General features: G+C 49.0%; 1 protein-coding gene across 3 annotated transcripts in view; it reads right to left on the minus strand.

Moving 5' to 3' along the window:
* Nucleotides 1-23,690, minus strand: part of RBP5 (retinol binding protein 5) — a 141,544-nt gene that overhangs the window by 96,205 nt on the left and 21,649 nt on the right. For all 3 annotated transcript variants that reach the window (XM_069650613.1, XM_069650612.1, XM_069650611.1), the window contains exon 3: nt 6,774-6,952. In XM_069650613.1, coding sequence (XP_069506714.1) covers nt 6,774-6,952 — 179 coding nt within the window. The remainder of the gene's footprint in view (nt 1-6,773; nt 6,953-23,690) is intronic.

Genomic DNA, 23,690 nt, shown 5'->3' on the forward strand with positions numbered 1-23,690 from the left:
GTGCTGCATGGGGATCTCTGTACCATTATCCTCCAGAACCAAACCTTCCAGATCCGCATGCTTGCTGCCATGGAGGACCATACCAGGGCTTTGCGTGGTCTGCCTCCCATATTATGGCCCCCTCCTGATGTAGCAGCAGAGGGTGATGACAGCGACAACAGTTCTCCCACTGTAGCGTAGCCGTGCAGGCCATGAGCCCATGAGCCCATGGAGGTTTTTTTTTCTCTCAACATCCATGCATGTGGGTGTTGGGGTGCACCCTGTACCTCGTCCCTCCTGGGTGGTCTCCCCCCCCTCCCTGGTCCACACATGGCCATTTTGGATTTTTTTTTATTTCTTTTTTTTTACAGTGTGTTGCTTTGTGTGGCTCCCGTAGGCATCCACTGTGTATTCCAGCTGGGCACATGCAGGCATGTCCTGTCTTTGGGTTAGATGCTTGGGTTCCTGACACACACACCCCTCCTGCTTCCCCTTTCCATGGGCTTGCAAAGGGTGTGTGACCAAGTGACAGTAACTTACACAGTGACATTGGGCTCCCATGAGTTGTGTGGCCAGTCTGTAGTCAAAACTGTGTGTAGATCCCTAGTGGGGATTGTTGTTCAATTCTCCACTGCATGGTGGATTGATATTTGCTTGTGCATCCATGTCTCGATCCTTATATACATGTAGCTTCTTCATGTCTTACCAAGCCCATCTCAATTGCAAATGCAGTTCATGTTGTATGCAGTCCACTGACACATTTGCCTGACAGCAACACTCTGCAGTTGGAAGGGGTCGATGTGCTGCCTTAGTCAGGTTGTGACACTTGCACTATTTTAATTTTTTACTGTCATATATTGCCACTGTTTCATCCTGTACTGATGTTTTGTGTTGCTGGTAAGTATTTGTTCATGTGTGCTGTTTCTAATTGAGCATATTGTCTGTAGCCTATTTCCATTAGGGACAGTGCACTTTGTGACACTTGTGTCATGTGTTGTGCATTCATTTGGTTGCCTTCACATTGCATTCCATGCCATGGTGTGTTGGGTAGCTGAGATGGAAAGGGGTTGGGTGACATGGCACTATTTTGATGTGGTATTTTGCAAGGGGGTAGTCGTTCATGCTGCATGAATGTGTGTCTTTTTGTGACACAGCATTGGGTGTCTTTAAGTAGCTAGGGATGCACACAATGTAACACTTCCAGGTGAACAATCTCAGGCTGGTATGGTTGTGACAGTTGACTGTCCCTTTTGTCATCATCATTGATTGTCAGCTGGTATGTGCCAGGGCTGTGTGCACTCCGCAGGGGTGGGATTTTAGGTGAGGTAATTTGCCACAAGCTGGGTACGGGCTGCCTCACCACGTGCCCTTTCACCTCCCATGCGCAGCGGCCGTGCATGTGGGGGCACCACCATGTCCACCGGCATGCCCCGCCGGGTTGCAACATTGCGCAGGACACATGCTGCCACTCTGATCCTGCACACTACTGGGGGCGCATATAGCAGCTGCCCACCAGAGCGGTCAAGGGAGCGAAAGCGTGACTTCAGCACTCTGAATGTGCGCTCCACTATGCCCCGGGTTGCAATATGGGCTGTGTTGTATCTTACCTCGGGTCGTGTGGTGGGGTTCCGAATTGGCGTCATCATGTAGGTGCTCAGAGGGTAGGCACTGTCCCCTGGGGAGGTGATAATGTCTATCATTAGTGGGGTTTTCACATTACTCAGTGTCTGACATGCATGCATGTGCAGAGGCATTTATACTCGCCAATCAGCCATGTGTCACCATGCCGCCCAGCTTCCAGGTCCCGTTTTTGGGGTGACATTTTGAATATGAAACTATCATGGCTTGACCCTGGATAGTTGGCATATACTGAAGTGATGATTCCCTTGGCATCACATACCCCCTGCATGTTGATTGAATGCCAGTGCTTGCGGTTTTGATAGATGTGCTGACTGGCCCTGGAAGGACGTAGAGCCACATGGGTGCAATCAATGGCACCTAGCACTTTGGGGAAGTGAGCCACCCCGTAAAAGTCCTGGACCACGGCCTGCCTTTCTGCATGTGTTCTGGGCATGTATATGTGCCTGCGGACTGAGGGGCGTGCATTCATGATGTCCAACACCTGGTGTAGGCAGTGTGACTGCATGGCCTGTGACACCCTCCCCACTATGGCACTTGTCCGCTGAAATGAACCAGTAGCCAAGAAGTGCAGTACATTGAGCACCTTTTCCAAGGGGCTCAGTGCTTGCGAGCACAGGGTGGATGATGTGAGGTCATCCTCCCACTCCCTCACCAGGTCTAGGATTATGTGTGGTGGAAACCTGTACCTCCAATACACCTGGTCATCAGGCATCCCAAAAAGGCTGGTCCTGGGTAAACAAATGTGGGGCCTGGCTATCCTCCTGCGGTGTCCCACGACTACTGCTGTGAGGAACGGTATATTCATTGTAGCGTCTGAGCTTGCTTGTTGTTTGCGCGCACTTTTATGCTGAGCGGGGCTGCTTACACCTGCTTCCTGCTGGCGTACGTGTTTCCGGATTAGCGCGTCTTTTTTGACGCACGCCTTTCCCCTGTTTGATTCCATGAATACGTGTTGTTAGCGCACGTGTGGGCGTTGCAAGCATTTACCTCCTGTACTTCCCTTGTAACGCCCACATTTTCACGCGTTGTTCCCCATTACGCGTGTTACGCCCCGTGTTACGCCCACTTTTCTTGTGTGCGCTGCGCTATGTGCGCTTTCCCTGTGCACGTAGCGCACGCTGTTAGTGACGTGTGCGCCCGCGTGCGCAACCCACGAATTTAGCGCACATCCCAGGATTTACACGCGCACTGAATTCCATGAATCGATGTGCGACGCTTTGGCACGCGTGTGCTGCGATTTTCACGCTTGCGCTGGGATTTTCATGCTTGCGCTTATCTTTTCGGTGCACATTTATTCCATGAATCGGCCCCTTTGTATGTTCCTGGTCATCATCGTGCATCAGAGGTCCAAAGAGTAGAGATTAAACAAAAAGCTCTAAACATGAAGCAAAGGGCAAAATCAGGCTCTACTTCTACAAAGGATCTGGTGCGAGGATTACTCAAAGGAATACCAGCTCATGTAATTGGGCAAGTTCCCAACGAACTTTCACTAAAGCACAGCATTTGTAAATTGCGAACACTGACAAAAAGACTTCCTGTAGTAGCTAAATCAAAAGTAGAGTTGCGCATTCCACAGGAATTTAAAGTGCACTCAGCAGAGTGAGCATTTGTTAGTTATTGATAGTGAAAACAACAGAAATAGGTTCTTAGTATTTGCCGATGAAATGAGCCTGAAAATGTTAGGAGACATGACTATTGGTTAATGGATGGTACTTTCAAATCGTGTCCCAAAGCTTTTAAGCAACTGTACACAATACACGACGTGGAATTGTGTTTCCCTTAGTGTACATTCTAATGGACAATAACATAACTAAATATTATAGGGAAGTATTTAGAATACAACGAGAGAACAGAGGAGGAAAGTACGCAGTAGATTTTGAGTTTTCTGCGATCAAAGCGTATCAACAAATATTCCCCAAGAGTGACTTTCAAGGCTGTTTTTTCCATTACAGCTAGTCTATTTGGTGTGAAATACAAAAACCTTATTCTATAACATAGATACTGTAATGACAGTCATTTTCAATACAATTTGCTCAAATTGTGTGCTCTAGCATTCGTTTGTGCGCATGATGTAGTCACTGTGTATGAAGAAATGATCACAGATATGTTTTTGAGAGTATTGAAATGAACAGCGTGCATTTTTGGGCTACTATGAAGAAACATGGATGTTATGTTATGTTAAGTTGACTTATACCGCGCACCGTTACCATGGCATGGTGTCCAGGCTGGGCAATCAAACAAGAAAAAGCAGGAGACACCTCAAAATAGACTTTGAAATATGGAACGGCTACACTGCTGTATTAAATGGAATGCCAAAAAGCAACAATAAGCTTGATGGGTGGCATCACAGTTTGAATGTTAGTGCAGGAAGAACAAAACCAACCATATCAACATTTTTACAAATAATTCGAAATGACAGGCATATGAATGTAAACAAATAGTGCAATTTGTGGAATTTATAACACCAAAAAATACGCCAAAAGTGTCAAAATAAATGAGCAATTGAAATGTGTCTCATCTTCTATGCCCATCTCCCAACCCCATATATACCTTATCCCCATACCATATACATTTTTCCCCCCCAAAAAAGTGCACAAAAAACAGCGAAAATGCATTCAGGGAGAGTGGACTAGACTCTTTTGAAATATTTACAATAGACAGGACTATAAAATGTGGTCTTTTTTTCTTTAATAAACTTGCTATGTGTTCAAAGTCTTTTCTCAGTGTCTTTTAATTGACTTTGCAGGCATTTGGGCTGACTTCATTCCTCCAGATGGAAAAAAATAGACGGAGCTTGTGGAACGGAACAAGTGCAAGAACAAGACTACGGCGGATGTAAAGATTGGGTTATTCAGGGAGGTGTGTTCGGCAAGTGTGGGTGTGTTTGAAATATCATGTTTGGCAGATGTGTACAGCGAGGGTGTTTTTGGCAAACAACGAGTTGGTAAATATGTCTGGGGAAAGGTCGCTAGATGGGGCACACGAGGCTGCCTTCCGGATACAAATGCCTCCATACCCTCAACACAAACCACATAGGTACATATCTGCCTGCAGAGACTGGCTACTTCCGATCTGCACGCACCAACACAAAAAGCAAAGTTATCTTGCATTTTCCATCTCTCTCCACTAACCTAAATGATTCCCCTCTTTTTCAGATCCACCAGAGCACCCAGAGACCATGCAGATGGCAGCTGTGCACAGTATATGTCCCAGGAACATGACATCACTTGCAAAATAGTTTCTCGTAGCAAATTAGTGTTTTGCACTGATTTTAAAATACACACAGTCGTTTCGCTTCCTCCCATTTCACATTGCAATGTGGAGAACAACATGGGTGGACATTTAATGCACATATATGTTTGCAGGATTTCCTTTTATTCATTTTTAGTTGCACGTTGTCTGTTCTGCCCTTTGACCTTTCAGACTGGAAACTAATTTTTACTAACATGTTTTAAAATAATGTGTTAAATATTGTCTGGATAACAGACTATGGTGTTGCACAGTATATAATAACACTGACTATACCGTGCATGCTATAACCTGCGCTATCTGCTATCTCCATTCCTGCCTAGGTGGGTGAGGGGGGCTTGGAGAGTGCCATGCAGAATTCTGGGGAAGAGGCATAAAAGGCATAAAAGGATGTCATCTTTAAACGTCAGGGCATTAGACTGGAAGATATGGGGGCACAGCAATCATATAGAGCTATGCAGCTACCGTTCTCTTGAATGGTGTGTGATAAAGTGCTGGTTGCAGCTTGTTGCGCCTTCCACTCCATAGCTTGATGGGGAAATCTTGGCACCCCCTCCAGTATTCCTACTATGCCCCTGGTGGGTATGAACACCATCCACTATAATGAGGCAATATGCCCCGAGGTGGCGGGCCCACCCTGTAGGTAATGGCCTGCCGCCAATGGTAAGGGCCCGAGCACAGCAAGGGTCCCTTAACGAGGGTGGCGGGCCATTACCTACAGGTTGGGCCCACCACCTCGGGGCATATCGCCATTAGCCCCCGTGTAGTATGCTACACGGGGGGCCAATGTTTTTTTTTTTAAAGGAACGTTTTTTCTCTCCTTGAACGGGCTGCCTGGCTCAGAGTCCCGTTCACGGAGAGAAAATACTACACCAACATGGCGGCCATAGAATTGGAAGGCGGACTCCGTATGTAACCCCTTTTCCATGTCCACGGTGGACAAACTAGGACAGGAATTGACAGGAGCTGCCCGCCGCCACAATCAGGTAAGTAGGATGGGGGGTTGAGGGGGTGGGGGGATTAGGGTTGGTAGGGGAAGATGGCAGGCAGGAGAACCAGGCATATGGCAGCTTGGAACGCGGGTTGACACTAGTAGTGTCAGTCCGTGTTCCGAGCTCCCTGATTGGCTGGTGCCACCGGCCAAGGTGCTAATGTGCTATAAGCTCTAGAGTGGAGGTGTTGCCGACCTCCCTTCTCCTTACCATCACAGTTGGCGCAAAGTGGCAGCACCTTTACCAGTTTGAGCAGTGAGAGCAACGGTAAGACCGCAGCTTCATCACTCTCCAACTCCTGAACCAGTGTGGTGTATGCTGGGGGATTGAGTATAGCGTCCACATGCACACTAGCCCCTAGAAGTGATTTAGATAACACCTTAGAGGTGATCAGGTTCACAGCCTCGTGTTTAAAGTTGCTAGATGCGGCCCAGCTTGCAACCTAGCACCAAATGGTAGTTTTGTTTCCAATGTAGTTCCTAGAAGCTGTCGAATCACTACCTAGCTCCTAGGTCGGGTATAGATCACACTGTACTGCTTAAAGGTGATTTCTTGACACCCCAGAGGCGATTCAGTTTGTAACCTACCACCTAAAAGTGGTTCTATTCCACATATAGTGATGAAGTGCTGTCCAGCCAACAACCTAGTGCCTAAATGCAGTTCAGTTGACACCCAGTGCTTTGGGGTGGCTCTTTGCACCCTTTATGTCAACGAGACTGTTCTGCTTTTTTCCTAGAACCTTTAGTTCAGAATTAGGCTTTGAGGGGTTCGAGGGGCCTTTCAGTGAACCTCTGAGCTCCTCGAGCTGCTGAAATCACACCCAAGCACCTGCTGTAGAAGGCTTACATCTCATCCTGGCAGCCAGAGTCACCTCTGTTGACACCCTAGAGGTGGCGGGCGCTACTTGCTCACCTGGCATTTGCGCCCATCAATAGAGCCCAAGTCCTCTTCGAATTCGACGCCCAGCATGAAATCCATGGTGTAGTTGCGAAAGGTGGTCAGGGTGCGGATGACCATGTGCTCGCCATCCTGGACGAACTCCTTCTCGGGCTTCAGCAGCTTGACGATCTTCCTCAGCGCCATGTTGATGTCTGCAGGTGGAGGAGAAAGGCTCGTCAACTGGCAGCACTGTATCCTTGCTAGCAAGGGCACCCCTGCGGAGTGCCCGAAGCAATGCCGCGGCCTATCGCCCAGCGCCTAGCTGCCTTTCAGCGCTATACAAGTGTACAAATAAATCAAATAAATAAATATCTGGGAAGCCACCACTCGCCCAGGGAGGGCTGTTACCATGATGGAAACCTACTGAGCGAATAAAAGACATCCTCCAATAGTAGCAGAGAAAAGGCACTGCAGGTGTCATCCGAAGTTCACCCTTACTACCAGCTACTCTCCTATAGAACGCCCGTCATCAGTTCCTTAGGATCGTTTGGTGTAGTAAGCATCCCACCTATTCTCCCAGGGGGGCTAGCCACTTAGCAGTCACCTCAAGAAAGCTGTGTCTCTCTGGCGCATAGGGGTCTGAACTGTAAACACAGAGAACCAGAAATGCCACCCACGCAGCCAGAGAAATTACACCGCCTCATACCAGGCCTTATATAAGGGAGAAAGTACTCCCTACCATATGTTATAAGGATATTGCAAGACACCGAGGAGTCCAATCACCAAATAGAGGAATGACGCCGAGGGACGAGTTGCGATATAAGGTCACGGAAAACTGTCATCCCCTTTGAAACGCGGCCTCTTCATTGCAAAAGAAGAGACCTTCTGGTTGCTGATTAACAGAATCAATTTAGAATCTGGAATTAAAAAAACAAATATGCAGCTTCGAATAAAATTATGTCAGCAGTTTAATAAAATGCCTTTAAAAACGTTTTGTATTGTGCGTTAAAATAAATGACATGTAGATCTTTGCCCTCCTGTGTTAAACTCCAGCAGTGCACAAAATAAACATATTTCAATAAACAGTTCCTTATCATTTAATGGCTGTAAAGTATCACCGAGAGGCATTTTACAAGAAAGGAATTTAAAAAGTTTGTCATGTTGTTAATTACGTGCTATAGTGGCAGCTGGCGTTGTGACGTCACAACTGAAGCTTAATAACTGGTTACAAAGCAGCTCTGATGTCATTTTCTTATTACAGGTCAGTTGTGATGTCACACCTAGCCTGTAATATATGGGATAAAGTACCGGCTATGGTGCACTTAAAGGACATTGCGAGTCCCCAAGGAGTTCTGTGACCAAATAGAGGAATGAGGCCAAAGGCTGAGTCCCTTTATAAGGTCAGGGAACTCTGCAGTGACTTGCAATACCCTTCTTACATACGGTAGGGGGTATACATCAGCACACACAGCCCTCCCCTTTAATATCTGGCCTCTTGCTTCATCTATTGTAAAAGGTCTTCCATTTGCTGATGCATATCATCAGTGTCGAATCTGCTTGGATTTAAGAAAGCTAATATTCAGCTTTCAATATCTTGCAGAAAAATAGTTTAAACAGTTTAACAAAATGCATTGAAAAAACGTTTTCATTTTGTACTTTGAGATAAGTAATAACATGCAGCTTCTTTTAAAAAAAACTCTTTATTAAGAGATTGACATCTCAAAACCATTCAACAATACATTAATGCGGTGGGGCACAACAGCATTTCATCATGAGCAAATTACCAGCAAAGAAACAGCTGAGTCAAACAGGTAGTTTATAATTTGAGGGGTAGGTCTTGTTCATGAAACACTGTGACGCAGCATTTCTTTTTTCTGTCAGACTTGCACTCAAATCCATCGCCTGCGGTACAGCCAGTGACTTCTCCAGTTCCGATTCGGGGCATTGAGCCAGCCGGTAGGACACAAAAGGACCCATATATTCTTGGGTCTGTTCTGCTGCCCACATAGGCGACTATATTCTTTATCGGTAACACTGAGTCAGACCGGATCCCTGAGCCAAGTCCGGATTCCAGGAGGGGTCGAGCCAGTCCATCGCAACAGAATACATCTCCTTGCGACTATCATGCATGTTGTTAGCCGTTTCCAGCTCTGCTTAGCTATCCGAGGGGGCCAGCCAAGCATAAGGCACAGCAGTTTGCAGGGTACTTCACGGCCGAGCATATTGGAGACTGCCTCCACCACCCCTTCCCAGAAGTCACGCAGCCTAAGGCATAGCCACAACATATGAATGAAGTCAGCCATTCAGCATTATATCTTGGACAACTGCCCGCACTGGTGTGATTAAACAGATGAAGGCGAGCTGGGGCTAGGTACACCGTATGCAGGGTTTTGAATTGGATCAACTGTAACCCTGTGTTAAATGCCCCGCTATGTGTACGCTCACAGAGCATTGCCCACTGGTTGTCTGTACAGGGAACCCTGTTATCTTCCTCCCATCGTCATCTACACTTCAGGGTCTTTCGGGGAGAATCGCGTTGGATTAGCCCATACAGCGCAGAGACCACCCGTCTCGCAGAGGGAGATCCTAGTAGGTATTTTAGCAGTGGGAGTGCAGGTTGCATATTGGGGACCGACAGGGACCACTCTTTAAAGACTGCACAGATTCTGAAATACTGTTGTCTATGTCCGAATCCTGCACCCATCTTAGTAGAGAATTGCTCCTGTGATACAAATATTCCCTCAAATCAGCCACATGTTCGATCCCCACTCCCTGCCACTCCCGAACCACAGCTTTGTCACATGTCGGTGGCAGGCACTCAACATTCCAAAGCTGAAGGCCCGGGTCAAAGGGGATCTCAACCTGCAATCGCTTCAGAACCCTGTTCCATGCATGCACTGTGCACGCTACTGGGTTGAATTTGCATGTATCCGACACTCTTCTCAACACCAGGACCCCTTGTAGTGAGAAAGGATTCCCCAATCATTTTCCTATGCATATGTGAGGGTAGTAGGGGGCACCCGGCATAGAGAAGGACGCAAAATACTGCTGTGTCACAAGAAAATACAACCCCACATCTGGTGCACAGACGCCTCCACATTCCCAGGGGAGAACCAAAGTGTCCCATTTTATAAAGGGGGCCCGTGGATGCCATGCCAGCTTAACCAGCTGGGCCTTCAACTCAGCGAAATAACTGGCTCCCGGCCACAGAGGGATGTTTTTGAAAATGTAGAGTAGTTTGGGGACCACTATCCCCTTGGCTACCACGATCTGACCTAGCAGTAAAAGGGGGAGTTTTCACCATCCCTCTACCCTGGACTTCAGAGCATGCAGCCATCTTATGTGGTTATCCTACAATAACGTTGGGGCATCACGGCTCAGCCGCACTCTTAAGTACGTGACTGACATCTGCTCCCATCTATAGCCTCAAGTATCAAGGGGCTTAACAGTACACTCATTTAGTGGGAACAAGATCGACTTTGACCAGTTTATGCTAAGGCCCGAGGCACGACCAAACTGCGCTATCTCCTGAGAGAGTGGTTGCAAATTAATTGTGGGGTCTTTGAACTGCAGGATTGCATCATCCGCATATAATGATACTAATTCTCCAGTGCCAGGCCCCTTGTCTAATGGAATTTGCGTAGCCGGGCCACCAATGGCTCAATAGCGATTGCGAGGAGCAGTAGTGATAGCTGGCATCCCTGCCTGGTCCCGTGACCCAAGATAAAGGCCCTGGATCGCTTGCCATCCACTCCTATAAGAGCGTTTATATAGTATTCGGGGATGCCCACCTGTCGCAATACCTCAAATAGTTAGCTCCATTTGATAGAATCTAATGCTTTCTCCGTGTCAAGTAGCACTGCCGTTGCATGTACCTTGGGGTCAATATGAACCAGGATGGCAAGTAGCCTATGTAGATCCAGCGAGGTTGATCTCCCAGGAAGTAAGCCTGACTGGTCCGCATGGGCAATGGTCGAGAGATACGGGAGCAGTCGATCTGCCAGCACCTTAGCAAAAGTTTTAAGGTTTAGGTTCAGCAAAGAACTAGGGTGGTACGAGGCCCAGTCGAGAGGGTCCATCTTGGGCTTCAGGATCAGAGTTACCACTGCCTCTTGCATAGTAGGGGGGTGCTGCCCCACCTTCATCCCTTCCTCCCACACAGACAGTAGATGTTTAACTACCTCTGGCCAAGCTCCTTGTAAAATTCTGGTGTTATACCATCCGTGCCAGGCGCTTTGGCAGAAAGTAAGGCACATATTGCCAGTAGGATATCATTATGTCTAATAGGCTTAGCCAGCGCCTCGACCGCCTCTCACTGTTACACAGGCAGGGATGCTTTGCTCACATATCTCTCTAGTTGCCCCTTGGGTAATGACCCCCTAGATGCATATAGACATTCATAGTATTGACGGAAGGTGTCCAGAACGGCATCCGGTTTTACCACCACAACACCATAATCAGTATGCATGGCGGCTATATCCATGGCTCCCCTCCCACATCGGATCATTGCTGCCAACAATCTACCTGGCCGGCCCTTTTCTCCATATCGACGAGCCATTGCCGGGCAGGCCAGGTATTTAACCTTGCATTCAGCTAGGTTATTGAAGCTGTCTAATGCATTCCTCAAACCAGCTCTGGAGTCAGCACACCCCTCCTCCTCAACCCCACTCTCGTGCTCCTTAATTTCGGTTAGTTGTCTTCGAATCGTCTTTAACATTCCTAATTCCAGGGACGGACATCACCCCCGCAGGACTACCTTAAATGCCTTCCATGTGGGACTCATTGTGGAGACTGAACCTAAGTTTTCTTGGAAGTTTGACTTGACGAGGCAAAGCACTTCACTCCAGAATACTATGTCAGATAGGGCTGTGGCCTTGAATCTCCAGAAGGGCCAAGGGGTACCCTCACCACCCGCGGCTAGGAACCAGAGCACAGGCGAGTGGTCAGACAGCGTTCTTTGGAGAAGTATACAATTGATCGTCCTACTCACTAGGGGCAGGCTCACTAGCATATAGTCTAGGCGCGAGGAGGTATTATGGATGGATGAGTGGAACAAGTATTCCCTACCCTCCGGGCGGAGCAACCTCCACACATCTACCAACTGCAACTCAGACATGCACCTCCACACTACCTCTGTTGCCCAAGATAACGGGTGAGTTCCACCAGCTGATCTATCTCTCACTGGGTCTAGGATGATATTGAAATCACATGCCCACACCATATTGGTATGCAGGTATTTGTGATGCCTGGATAGTAGTGACTCAAAGAAAGAAGGGTCATCCAAATTAGAGCCATAGATATTGACAAACGTCACCAGCGTGTGCCACCAACACCCAAGACAATTACAAACCTCTCCATAGGGTCGATCAGTTTCCATGGTACGAAACCGGAGTGACTTGTGTATGAATGTCATGACCCGAGCCTAATATGTAGAGTAGGAGGTGTAATATTTACAAGCCCCCCCAGGACCTGGCAACCCCCTCATTCACCCCACCGACTAGGTGGGTCTCCTGTAGGAAGACCACCTTGGCTCCATGACTTTCACAATACCGGATCACCTTGTGGGCCTTATGCAGGTTGTTTAGCCTTTGCACATTCCAGATTGGTATCTTGCAACTAGCCAGAGGCCCCAAATTGTTCTGGCAGACTAGCCCTGCCTCCAAATACTCCCACACCTCACCATGAATGAAATCTAAACCCAAGAGTCGTGAATCATTTTGAAAAGTTAACTCCCAACATTCCCTCCCCCACTCCCCACCACCCAACCTCACTCTTGCCACCTAGTGCGCCCACCCCCATCCACACTGCCCACCCCCAACTAGCAGTGAAATATTCCACCCTCTTTCCCGTCCCCAATATGCAGACCAGTGTGGGCCACAGCCCGGGGGTGCCGGACTCCACCACCAAAGAGGACTGCCCGCCTCGTCCGCCCTCGGGGGGAGGCCTTTGCAATAGCATCATTGCTCAGCAACTGCACTGATTCGTTACATGGACCAGCATATCTATAACCCACCAGAAACAAACTACTCATATCAGTATTAGGACAGCGTGGTCCACAACGGTCTCAGTTTGCCAGGGTCAATCTTTCCTGCACTAGTCAGTATTCAATCTCAGACAAGTACCAAGACATTATCACTTATCCCTGGTTTGTGGATCCTCTCACTCCTTCTGCAGAGCCTCTAGGAAGTCCTTCACTGCCCCGGGGTCAGTAAAAAGTGTGTCTTGCCTCTGTGTAGTACGCACAGTGTTATAGATAAAGCATAGCGTACTATAATCTGCAGTCATGGAGGGCGCGTTTTGCCACCAGGAAAGAGGGGTTTGCCTTCTCTACCAACGGGGTGATATGATATGATATGTTATTTATAATGCTCTTTATACCCAGAGGTTTCTAAGCGTGGACCGGGGATCAAACCTGTGTTGCTCCCTGTCATCTTGCTTCCAAGGCGAGCACGTTGCCCCTAAGCTATCCTCCCGAGACTGAGAGGGTGAAGTCTGGGTAAAAGGACACCTGGACGTTATCATGTTGTAGGTCTCCAAGCTTGCGGGCTCTGCGAAGAACCATGTCACGCTCCCTGTAGTTCAGTAATCGAGCTATTATTGGGCAGAGGTTCTGGCCTGGCCATGGGGCCACCTCTGACACTTGTTGCACCCTTTCAACCAAGAATTGTGATGACAGCGCCGGTGCCTGTAGGACTTCTTGGATGTACTTTTCCATGAAGATCTCCATGTTTTGCTGTGGGACTGAGTCCGCGACCCCCACCACACGGATGTTATTCCTACAAGATCTTGCCTCCAAGTCTTTGTTCTTCTCTTTATTTGCTGTGACTTCCTTCTGTAGCGAGCGGATCGCCTGTGCCACCTCTCCGCTGGTATCCTCCAGGGCCCCCACTGTAACGCTTACCTTGTCCCCACAATAGCATAAATGGTCCTGAACCCTAGTTTTCTGGCAATACTGGTTATTTAGGATTCTTCCCCTGCTATATTGGAGAGAGAGAGAAAATAGGAGGGGGAAACTGGAATCAATATAAGGTGGTAATTCTACTATGGTCCCTCCCTATTCTCCCACCCTGACTGGCTCCCCTGTAGTCCCTGAGGCCCACACTCTCCTCACCTGTGGTTTGTTGTTGGGGAGCTTTCCATCCTGCGTTCAAGCAGCTGATGATCACGCTGTTAAAACGGGAAAGAGCCTCTGAAGGTAAGTGTTTATATTCTTGAAAATGTCTTTTGTCTTTAGTCAGAAAAAAGGCTCTAAAGTCTCTGAGAGATAAAAGGGGCTGAGTTTGGAGAGATCTCTCTTGAAGATTTTAACAACTCTTTCTTTCTTTTGCAGGTTCTAAGAAGAAAGGATTTTCACTTGTGGAGCTTGAGCGTCGTCGGAGAAAAAATTTGAAGTCTTCTCTTGAGGTAAGGATGCGCATGCAGTTTTGGTGAAGGTGCAGTGGTACAGCGAGCCTTCGGGACCCAGCTATGGGTTTTCTTCATGAGGTAAGTATACGCGCGTAGTTCGGTAAAAGTGCGCGGCACAGCTTGCCTTCGTTATGAAGCTATGGCTTTTTTCTGTGAGGCGCGGCGTAGGAATGCTTGGGAAAAGCTTGTTGGAGCTTCAGGTACGTATGAGCATATCGTTATCTTCATTCGCCATAATCTGTAACTGTGGTACCTTTGTCTTGCAGGTTTTCGGAAGTCAGAAGATCTCAGAAATGAAGCTGCAGCTGTGGACAAAGACTACTGACTGAACTGCGGAACTCGGAGGATGAAGCCACCTGTCAGAGGACTGCTGCTGCTGATAACCTTGGTCAGGTACATTGGAGACTATGGTCTATGTATTTTTTGTGAGCAATTCAAGTTCATACTTTCTCTGTTATTCTGCATGTCTGTGAGCTGAACGCCGGTAGCGTTACACCGCTGTCAGCGGAACTAACGCAAAGCACATGTTACTTTGAGGCAGGGCTTATAGAGTCTGCTGTGCCCAACATCTATCTCTCAATGACAGCTTAAAAAGTGACCCACAGGACGGCCATCTTAGGGGGATTGGAACACCATTGGATCTCTATGGGAGCCCATTGTCACCTTGGTACTGGGGAATGGGAGCGTGCTATGTTTGCCAAGCTAAAACCCACCTAGCCCCACCTGGCCTGTACCAAGAACCCCTCCTGGCCCGAACACCAGAACCGAAACCAGAATCTCTGGAAGTGATCATGACACCCACTCTGTGCTCCACCTCGGATATTCGTCCACTTTCCTTCTCGATTCGTCCCTGCATGTGGTAGACCCTGTATTCCATGCTGTCGAGTTTTGTATTGATGGATGCAAAACCGGACCTTATAACAGCTAATACTAGGCTGAGCTCCCATGCCAGGGCGCCCTCAGCAGACTTCAAGGAGGCTTTATCTCAGCGAACCTGGCTTGATCTGTCCGGGTTGTCATGGGGCATCAGCATATTCTCTCCCCCACCACCCAGAACCTCCTTTTGAGAGAATGGCAAGCAGGATTGCCGCTTGTTACCCGTCACCAAACAGTACCACCTTCAGTGTTCCACAGTTCAATGCCCGGGAGAGCTCTGTACTCCTTCAAGGAGACGGATGTATGCAGTGTCGTTGCCCACTAGGGTTTATACCAGCAGGCGATGTCAGGCACCCCCACCACAGGTCCGGCCTTGTCAAAATGTCTGTCTCTTCCGTCCCTGATGATATCCCCGGAATAAGGGTGGTCCAGTTGAATAGGGTTGACCTGGGGAGCCGGCCCTCTACGGTGTGGTGCAAAGGGTAGCTAATTCCACACGGTGGGAGAGGGGCGCACAGCTGCTGATGTCGCAGAGGGCCCAATCACAGTCTCGGCTGTTGCTGCAGTATGCCACAGTCCAGCCTCAAGAGCTGTATTATCTTCTGTCCAGGACACCCGAGTGCATGCCCTGACTTCTCTAGGAGCTGTGTTAATGTGTGGTCCAAGAGTCCCTCTTCTCAGAGCGAGTTCTGCGGCGGTCTCCTGCTGGCCGTCGCACCGTGTCTCGCTAGGTCATGATGTCCATGCAAGATCTCATCTATAAGCATGCAGAGTGTCCAGGGTGCGTGGATGTGGGACATGCTGAGCAAGTCTTACCGCTGTGATGGACCTTGTTGCTTTGGGTGGCCACTCAAGTATGCTCTGGAGTTTTGCAAAGGTGCAACTCTAATGTCTGTCCTTTGTCTGTGCGTAACACCCTCTATGAACCAGCAATGTCCAACACTGTACTCCTCACTGCTATGTGGGTCTTCAATCCTGACACTTTCTGTTATTAAGAGTTTGCAGGGTGATCTCCACCAGTCCAGATGTGTCAGCTTTCAACCGGCTGTGTGTTACCACAGCGTCAGAACACTATTATTATCAGGGCTTAGGAAGTTCGCTAAGCACCTACGGGCTTTTGTAAGTATTGCTACTGATCCATTGGCAAGTCGCATGTGGTTAAGACTCAAATGTAGTAGGCAGCTCTCCGTAGAGCACAGTGTGGTACGTGGATGAACACCGGTAGTGGCCACAGGTTTAGGAGCATGTGGAGAGCGCACCGCTATCTCACCGGCCGAGGCACAGGGGAAGTTGGAGGCCCACTTTCACCCAGGGGGGTCGGGGGACTCAGCCGCCGATATCACTAGGCTCCCCCTCTCAATCCCGGCCACCACCACTCACCGCACCAGGGGGGAGCCACCTCTCCCCCAGCATGCCTCACAATGGGCAGTTGGATTTCAGCTGAGCGGGTCCCGGGTCTCCCGCTGATGCCCAGCTCCAGCACAGGGATTGATGTTCACATGCCGCCCCGCTGCCACCGAGCCGGGGGCCATCACCACCGGGATCAATTCCCAGCCAGTGGCCCAACCGATGCGAGCTTCGGTGGTCCCACCAACGATCACAGGGGCCTCAGTGTTCCCCAGGTCCGAGCGGCAGATTTCTTCTCACTAATGGGGCTCACGCCGGCAGCCTCTTCAGCCCAAACTTCCACAGATGGTGGATAGCGCTTCTGTGTGTGTGCCCCGCCACACGGATTGATAGTTTATATGCTGAGTGCAGTGCTAGCCTCCCCCTTGTGCAGAATATGCGCAGAGCTCAGAAGGACACGGCCATCTTGGCTGTGATTTCGCTAGCGCCCCCCCAACATGCAGCTTCTTGCTTACATGTGTTGAACTTCAGCAGTACACAAATTAAACATTCAACCACAAACAGTTCCTTGGCAATTCATCGCTGTAGACAAAGTATTTGACAAGCAAAGAATTTGAAAAACGTTTCACGGCTTTAATTAAGTACTGCAGTGCCAGCTGGAATTATTCTCTCTTCTAGCTCAAGCAGCAAGCATTGTGACGCCACAACTGAAGCGTAATAACGGATTATTGGAGCAGTTGTGATGTCATTTTCTGATTATAGGTCAGCGGTGATGTCACAACTAGCCTGCAATAACAACATTATTTCCTGGCTTTTATACAGATTTTGCAGGCTGCCTTGTATTAGCAGAACATTATGTGCAGTCTTTTCACATGAGTATTGCAGGCTGCCGTATATCATAGCTCTCAGGGTAGGTCGATAGTACACAACCTCTTGCCTCAGCATCATAGGACTTCATCCAGGGGTCCAGATACACATCTGGAGGAAGAGTGTTTCCTCCCAATTTTGGCAAGTTGGCAGGAAAATGATTTTAAGGAATAAAACATAGTTCTCATTCCTAACTGGTGTTTTTAGGAAAGTGGGAATATAGCTGAATTCTTCTTGTAATCCAAACATTACTTCAAGCTATTAATTCTTGTCTCTGAAAAGAAGCATTTGCATCATATAGGCCCTCGGCACATCTGCAGCACTAAAGCAGAGGCCATGCTGTCTAGCAGTTGCTGCTAATGGCACTGGTCTGAACACATCACCTAAGCAGTGCAGGTGGCATGAAGGGCCAGGCACATAAGCACCCTTTAGGCCCTATGTTTCTTTGTTCCGTGCATTGGCCTGATGATTTTGGGGAGTAAAATAGGAATGCTTCTTATATGGAGCCCTGAGTAGATCCATAAATAACTCTGGGCTGATTGAGAGGTGCGCCCTGAGCGTGGTGAAAGGCTAGCCTACCCTGCGATGAGCCACAGCGTCTTCCGCAATGGCTATGCAGGCATGATAGGGGTTATCCATGTACCTCTCAGGGAAGTGACCTCTGTGCTTATTGACAGTCATACTGGTACATTGGTGAACCTCTCTGCGAGGAATTCAGCCATCCGCATGGTGGATCAACCTCCGGAAAATGTGTGGGGATAATCTGCACATATTTTCCGATGCTCACCGCGCAACATACATATAGACCTGTGTACTCTGGGTGGACACAATCCACCGGAGCAGTGCCCCCTGTCATATTTAGTTGTAATATGATAGCCAGGATTACACCAAGTCATCTCAGAAGGGGGAGGGCCAAACAGTCCCCCTGCCATGGCCAGCCAAATTAACTAACAAAGGCTCCATGGATCTGCCAAGTCCTTTGTTTAGCTCTGTTGCTGGTGGCAGCTTATCATACTAATCCGAGTTTAATTCAAATAAACCCACATAGGGCCTGGCTGCAGAGGGTAACAAAGGAGAAAGTAAACCCCCAACACCCTTTCATATGCACTGGGTCAATCTGATTCCAGCTCCCATCTTCAGTATCGATTGACAGAGAAATGTCATGTCTGGGACTGCGTGTTAAAGTAGTCATCCCTGCAGAGAGACCCCATTCAGAAGGTACTAGTATGTGGATTGACAGCACCAGAAAGTCTGGCCTCGCTGCAGCTTCAAGGGAGACCTGACGTTTTAATCAGGAACCACAGTGAGCTCCATTGACCAGAGAGACCCTTTGATCCACAACAGACAAGAAGATGGGTAGGACTTAGTATTACATGTTTTCCTCCTTTTACCTTTCCTGTTGCAAAGCACTCTGGTTATGACCTCATGCATACTGGAGATTGTTGGTGGGGACCCAGGATTGATTCATTGAGGTAGGCTTAGCCTACACTAATCCTTGTGGTCCATTTGGCTTTAAAAGAGGGTTGATCCTCTCTTTTGGGCAGATCCTCTGAATGCTCCATCAGAGGCAGAAACAAGAACTCAACATTGGACCCTGGCTGACGGTACAGTCTGCCTTACATCTTCTGCCAGTGAAGGAAGGCCAGGACCTCCAAGAAGGAAGCAAGACCACCCCCCTAAATATCTCCCAGGGAACAGCGGGAGATACTGAATCCAGAAGACCCTACAGAAGCTCTAGAACCGGTACCCAGCCAGCACACAGAATGCCCTGCTAGGCTCTGCAGCAAGCTTCCTACGTGGGAAGTGCCAGAGAGTATCTGAACAAAACCAAGGACAAGGTAGCTGCCTGCAACACTCTGCTCAGCTTAGGGTCATCCGCCTTAAAGGACATGAACCCAGTGAAGATGCTAGGAGAAGCACATCAACAAGCCTTTACCGACATCCACCTTGAAAGGCCTTTTTTTGAGCTAGTCAAGCCCCTCGAGCTGCAACCCGACTACACCGCTGACTGTTGTGATGCAGCAGTCGCTAAAGCCATCAAAGATGCCTCAACCAGTGCTTCAGAACCGCCGACCAGCACTGTGACAATGATTCCTGACCCCGAGCCGCAGTGTAGACCAGCCAACAGCCATCCGTCCAGCCTTGCTCACCAAAATGCCTGCCGCCTGATGCCCACTCAAGCCCTTCGAGCACCAAGAACTCCTACAGCACAAGGTACATTGTGCTTCTTTCCCCCTGGTCCTTCTCAAAAGGCCACTAGTGACATTTTATGACCCATTTCTCCCTTTGTGCTGAAACCAAGTATCCTTGAACTATTTCAATAAATTACTATACTGATTACCCTCCTGTCAGTATCCAGAGTGCATCCCTTTTCCTTCTTTGAAACTGTCTGTCCTCTGCAGTCTTTTACAGGGTGGGTTGTATTTTGGAGTGTGCTAGAACTGTCTGTTGTGATAATAATAAAGTAGATATGTTTATACAACCTTGACTGGACAGTCCCTATTATCATTGGGTAATAATTGTATTTTCGCTGTGTTGCAACTAACTAATGACCCATGACTTTGCGGAGATAAGCCTGCCGTTACCGTCTACGTTACCAAAATTGAACAAGAAGGTTTATAATTTGCTTGTGTTTCAAATCTGTTTGGATCGCTTCTGGTGTACTAGAGGTGCGGGGCTGATTGATGGTTTAGAAACCGATATTCATCCCTGGACCACGGAAGTTATGATATGATATGGCATTTATAATGCACCTATACACAAGTGTTTCAAGGCGCAATGAGGCAAGGAAGGGGTAACAGAGGGAGGACAGAGACAACGATCTTACTAGGCTAAGTGACATTGAGATTGCGCAAGTGCAGGGGAGGGTGAGGGGAAAAGTGTCAGGGGAAAGGGGAATGGGAGGGGGCAGTGCTGTACATGGGATCAAAACAATAACAAGAAGTGTGGCCAGCAGGTGGCAGGTACGAGGGTAAGTGCAGACAGCAGGTGTCCAAAAGTGCAGTTAGGGGGACTGTAGGGTTACAGATACAGACCCAAGTGCAAGGTCTGCCGGAAAGTAGTGCAGGTGTGCAACTGGGCTGGCAGAGACCTGGGACTGAAATCAGAAGGCAGCCAGGTGACCAGTGCAGTATCAGACAGGAAATCAACAGGGGAGAGGAAGAGAGAAGGCAAAGGCAAAGAGGAAGGTCTTGAGGTGTTTCTGGAACCAGAGATGGTTCTCCTCAAGTTTTAAAGAGGCGGGGATGCTGTTTCAGAGGAAGCCCCCAGCCAAAGAAAGAGATTTACCACCAACTCGTTGCTTGGAGAAGTGACTGACCCTGAGGGAGTTGTAGGTGGAGGAGCGAAGAGCTCGAAGAGTTGGCGGTATTGAGGACCCAGGCCCCAGAACGCCTTGTGGACAATGCAGAGGGTCCAAAGTTGATTTGTCACCCTCTCAGGGTGGCAAATGCCTTTGCTCTCGACTGGCCTACCCTGAGAAAATCCACAGCCTGTTCCCCAGGGGAAATAGGGGTACAATAGGGGCAAGCCGTGTAGCCCTGAGCGAGATTAATTTTTTTGTTAACAAACTCGTCTACCCTGAGATAATCCACACCTCTTACCGAGGCGCTATAGGTGTATGATAGTGGTTCTCCATGTTTCTCTCCGGGAGGGGAATGCTTTCCTTAATCATAGAGCTGGCCTTATACAATACACAAGATATAATGGGTTATATTCATTCAGGGTGGGGAATCTTTCGGTTATTCACAGACCTACCCCGTGATAAGGCACTGTTTGTCCCCCAGGTATTATGAGGAATATTCAAATAACTCCCAGGGTGGTGAAAGCATTGGTATTTGCCAGACCTACTTTGACATATTGCAGTACTGCCTGTTTTCCTGGTGTTAAAGGTTACAATCATGTATTTCCCTGGGTGGTGAAAGTTTAGGTTCTCAAAATTCCTACCCAGGATAGTGCACATCCTGTTATCCATCTATAAAGGGGCACGGCCATGCGTGGCTCGGGGTTGTGAATGCTGCAGTGGTTGGGAGACCTGAGAACGCACTGCCAGTTTCATATGTGTAATGGGGATATATCCATGCACATCCCAGGGTGGGGAATGCTGTGGTTATTCGTAGGCTTGAGATAACATATGTGTAATGAGGGTGGGGAGTGAGGTGGTTATTGGTAGACCTGAGATAACACACTGGCTCTCATTACGACCCTGGCGGAAAGTGACTGACCTGACCGCCATAGCGTAAATAGCGTTTCCGCCATCGCACGACGGAGCAAAGTGCGGCCAATTCCGACCCATCGGGCACGAGCACTACGCCATGGCGGAAGTGCAAAGTCTGCAATGGCGGAAATGTCCCCAAAACGCGTCTCACTGCCGTCGTACGGCGCCCTAGGTGCAATTCCGCCACCCATCTTAGCGGTCACCGTAATGAGCGGCAACCGGAAAGTACGGTGACCGTAAACATACGGAAACGGAAGTAAAAACATGGGCCCGGAACGGGAAACAGCACGCCGTACACCTATAAAATCAGAATTCCCACACAACCATTAAAAATACTACCCTGAGACACATCCCAACCCGTCATCCACCCCAGTGAAAGCAATAGAAATGGGAAAAGTAGCGAAAAAAGCGTGCGACCGCAAGCGGCAGGTCCACTTCTCCCGTGAGGAACTCACCGTGCTTACAGAGACCCTCCAGGAGAATGCTGCCGTCGTCTTCTCCACGCAAATGACCAGGACGGCACTTGCGAACAAGAAGGCCATATGGGCCCTGGTGGCACAGCGGGTAAGTGCGGTGGGGACCGCACCCCGCAACCCACAGCAATGCAGAAAGCGATGGGACGACCTGCGGATACGCGTACGGAGCATACTATCCGCCAATCGCAACATTGCCACAGCTACAGGGGGAGGATCGGAATCACCCATCAAGTTGACCCCCTGGGAAGAAATCTGTGCCTCCACCATTGGAATGGAGAGTATAGAGGGAGTCGGAGGGATGGAGAAAGGAGTGCAGACATCCGAAGAATCCGGTAGGTGGGCCAACTAATACAATGCCAAATCCACAATGTCCAATCATGTGAAGTACCATGTGTCCACATAGTGCAACAGTAACACATGTCCAGGAGAACGTCCACATACATTGGCCTGACAGCGCACTTTAAAACTCACATTAAATACATAAATAATTAAAAACCCTAAAAACACCCTCTACACGTGCAGCAGGCACACCCTAACTGCAGGCTGCAAAACAACTGCATCCTCAATCCACACAAAAATGAAACCACCTCCAAGGCCCCGACCCAAATCACCCTCAGGTACCACCCGAATGCATGTGATACATTGCCATTCCAATTTCCACAGACCCATTAATAATGCTCACCCTCCTTTACTCCACCACAGGGTCTGATTCAAACGACGAGCTCCAGGACACCCCTACCAGCACACCTGCAAAGAGGGCCAAGACCAACGGCCAAAGACCCTCCACCTCAGCTGCACGCATCAAGACACGGCAGCAGCACAAATCAAGTGGCAGCACACAGGAGGGAACATCAACAGGCACCCCAGCAGCCAGCATGCCCACAACAGCACCACCACAGGTCCCCCCAATGGATGCCACAGAAGGCACTGCCTCTGGTGGCAGCAGCACCATAGGTGACACTCCATTAATGGCAGCATGCTCCGACACAGAAGACGGGGATGTCGAAGTAAGATCCATCCATGACCTGTCTCAATCCCCCTGTTTGTTTCATCCCGTACACCATGAGGATACCACGCAGGGGCACCCACAAGACGACGACTGGCCATCCCCCACAAGCCCTGTGGCAAGGCAACATGAGGTGACCAGCCCCTCTGTGACACCACCACAAATGGCCATGGCACAGCAGAGGCAACAGTCCCTCGACCAGGTGATCGTGCAACAGCAGCAACTGGCCACGCTCCTCAAGGACCATGCTGATGAATGTGGGGGTACTAAGGCAGCCATAGAAACATCAACTGAGACGCTTAGGGAAGAAATGGAGAGAAGCACCGAGAGCCTGAGAGTACAAATGGAGAGAAGCACCGAGAGCCTGAGGGGGGAACTGCATGCGACGTCCAAAGACGTATGTGCTGAACTTGCCGCTGTGCGCCGTGTGCTCACTGAGCTCTCACAAACCCTTAGGGACATGCATGGACGTGAGCAGGCAGAGACATCATCCGTTGCAAGTTCCGTCCAGGGCAGCCCCCAACGTAGATCTGGGAGGAACCTGCGCTCCATAGGCAGGGGTGCCCCTGATACCCGGAGAGGGGGCTTGCAATAGCGTCTGCCCACTGACAATGAGCATCTTTGGACACTGGTGTTCGGGGGGGAGGTAGGAGGGTGGAGGGGGTGTGTTGGGCTTACTTGGGTGGCGGGTCGATGGGGTGTGTAACATAATTTCACACATGCCATAAACATTTCACAATCATCCAATGAGATGT

The sequence above is a fragment of the Ambystoma mexicanum genome, chromosome 3p (assembly GCF_040938575.1).
Source record: "Ambystoma mexicanum isolate Mex_15411 chromosome 3p, UKY_AmexF1_1, whole genome shotgun sequence".
Classification (NCBI taxonomy): domain Eukaryota; kingdom Metazoa; phylum Chordata; class Amphibia; order Caudata; family Ambystomatidae; genus Ambystoma; species Ambystoma mexicanum.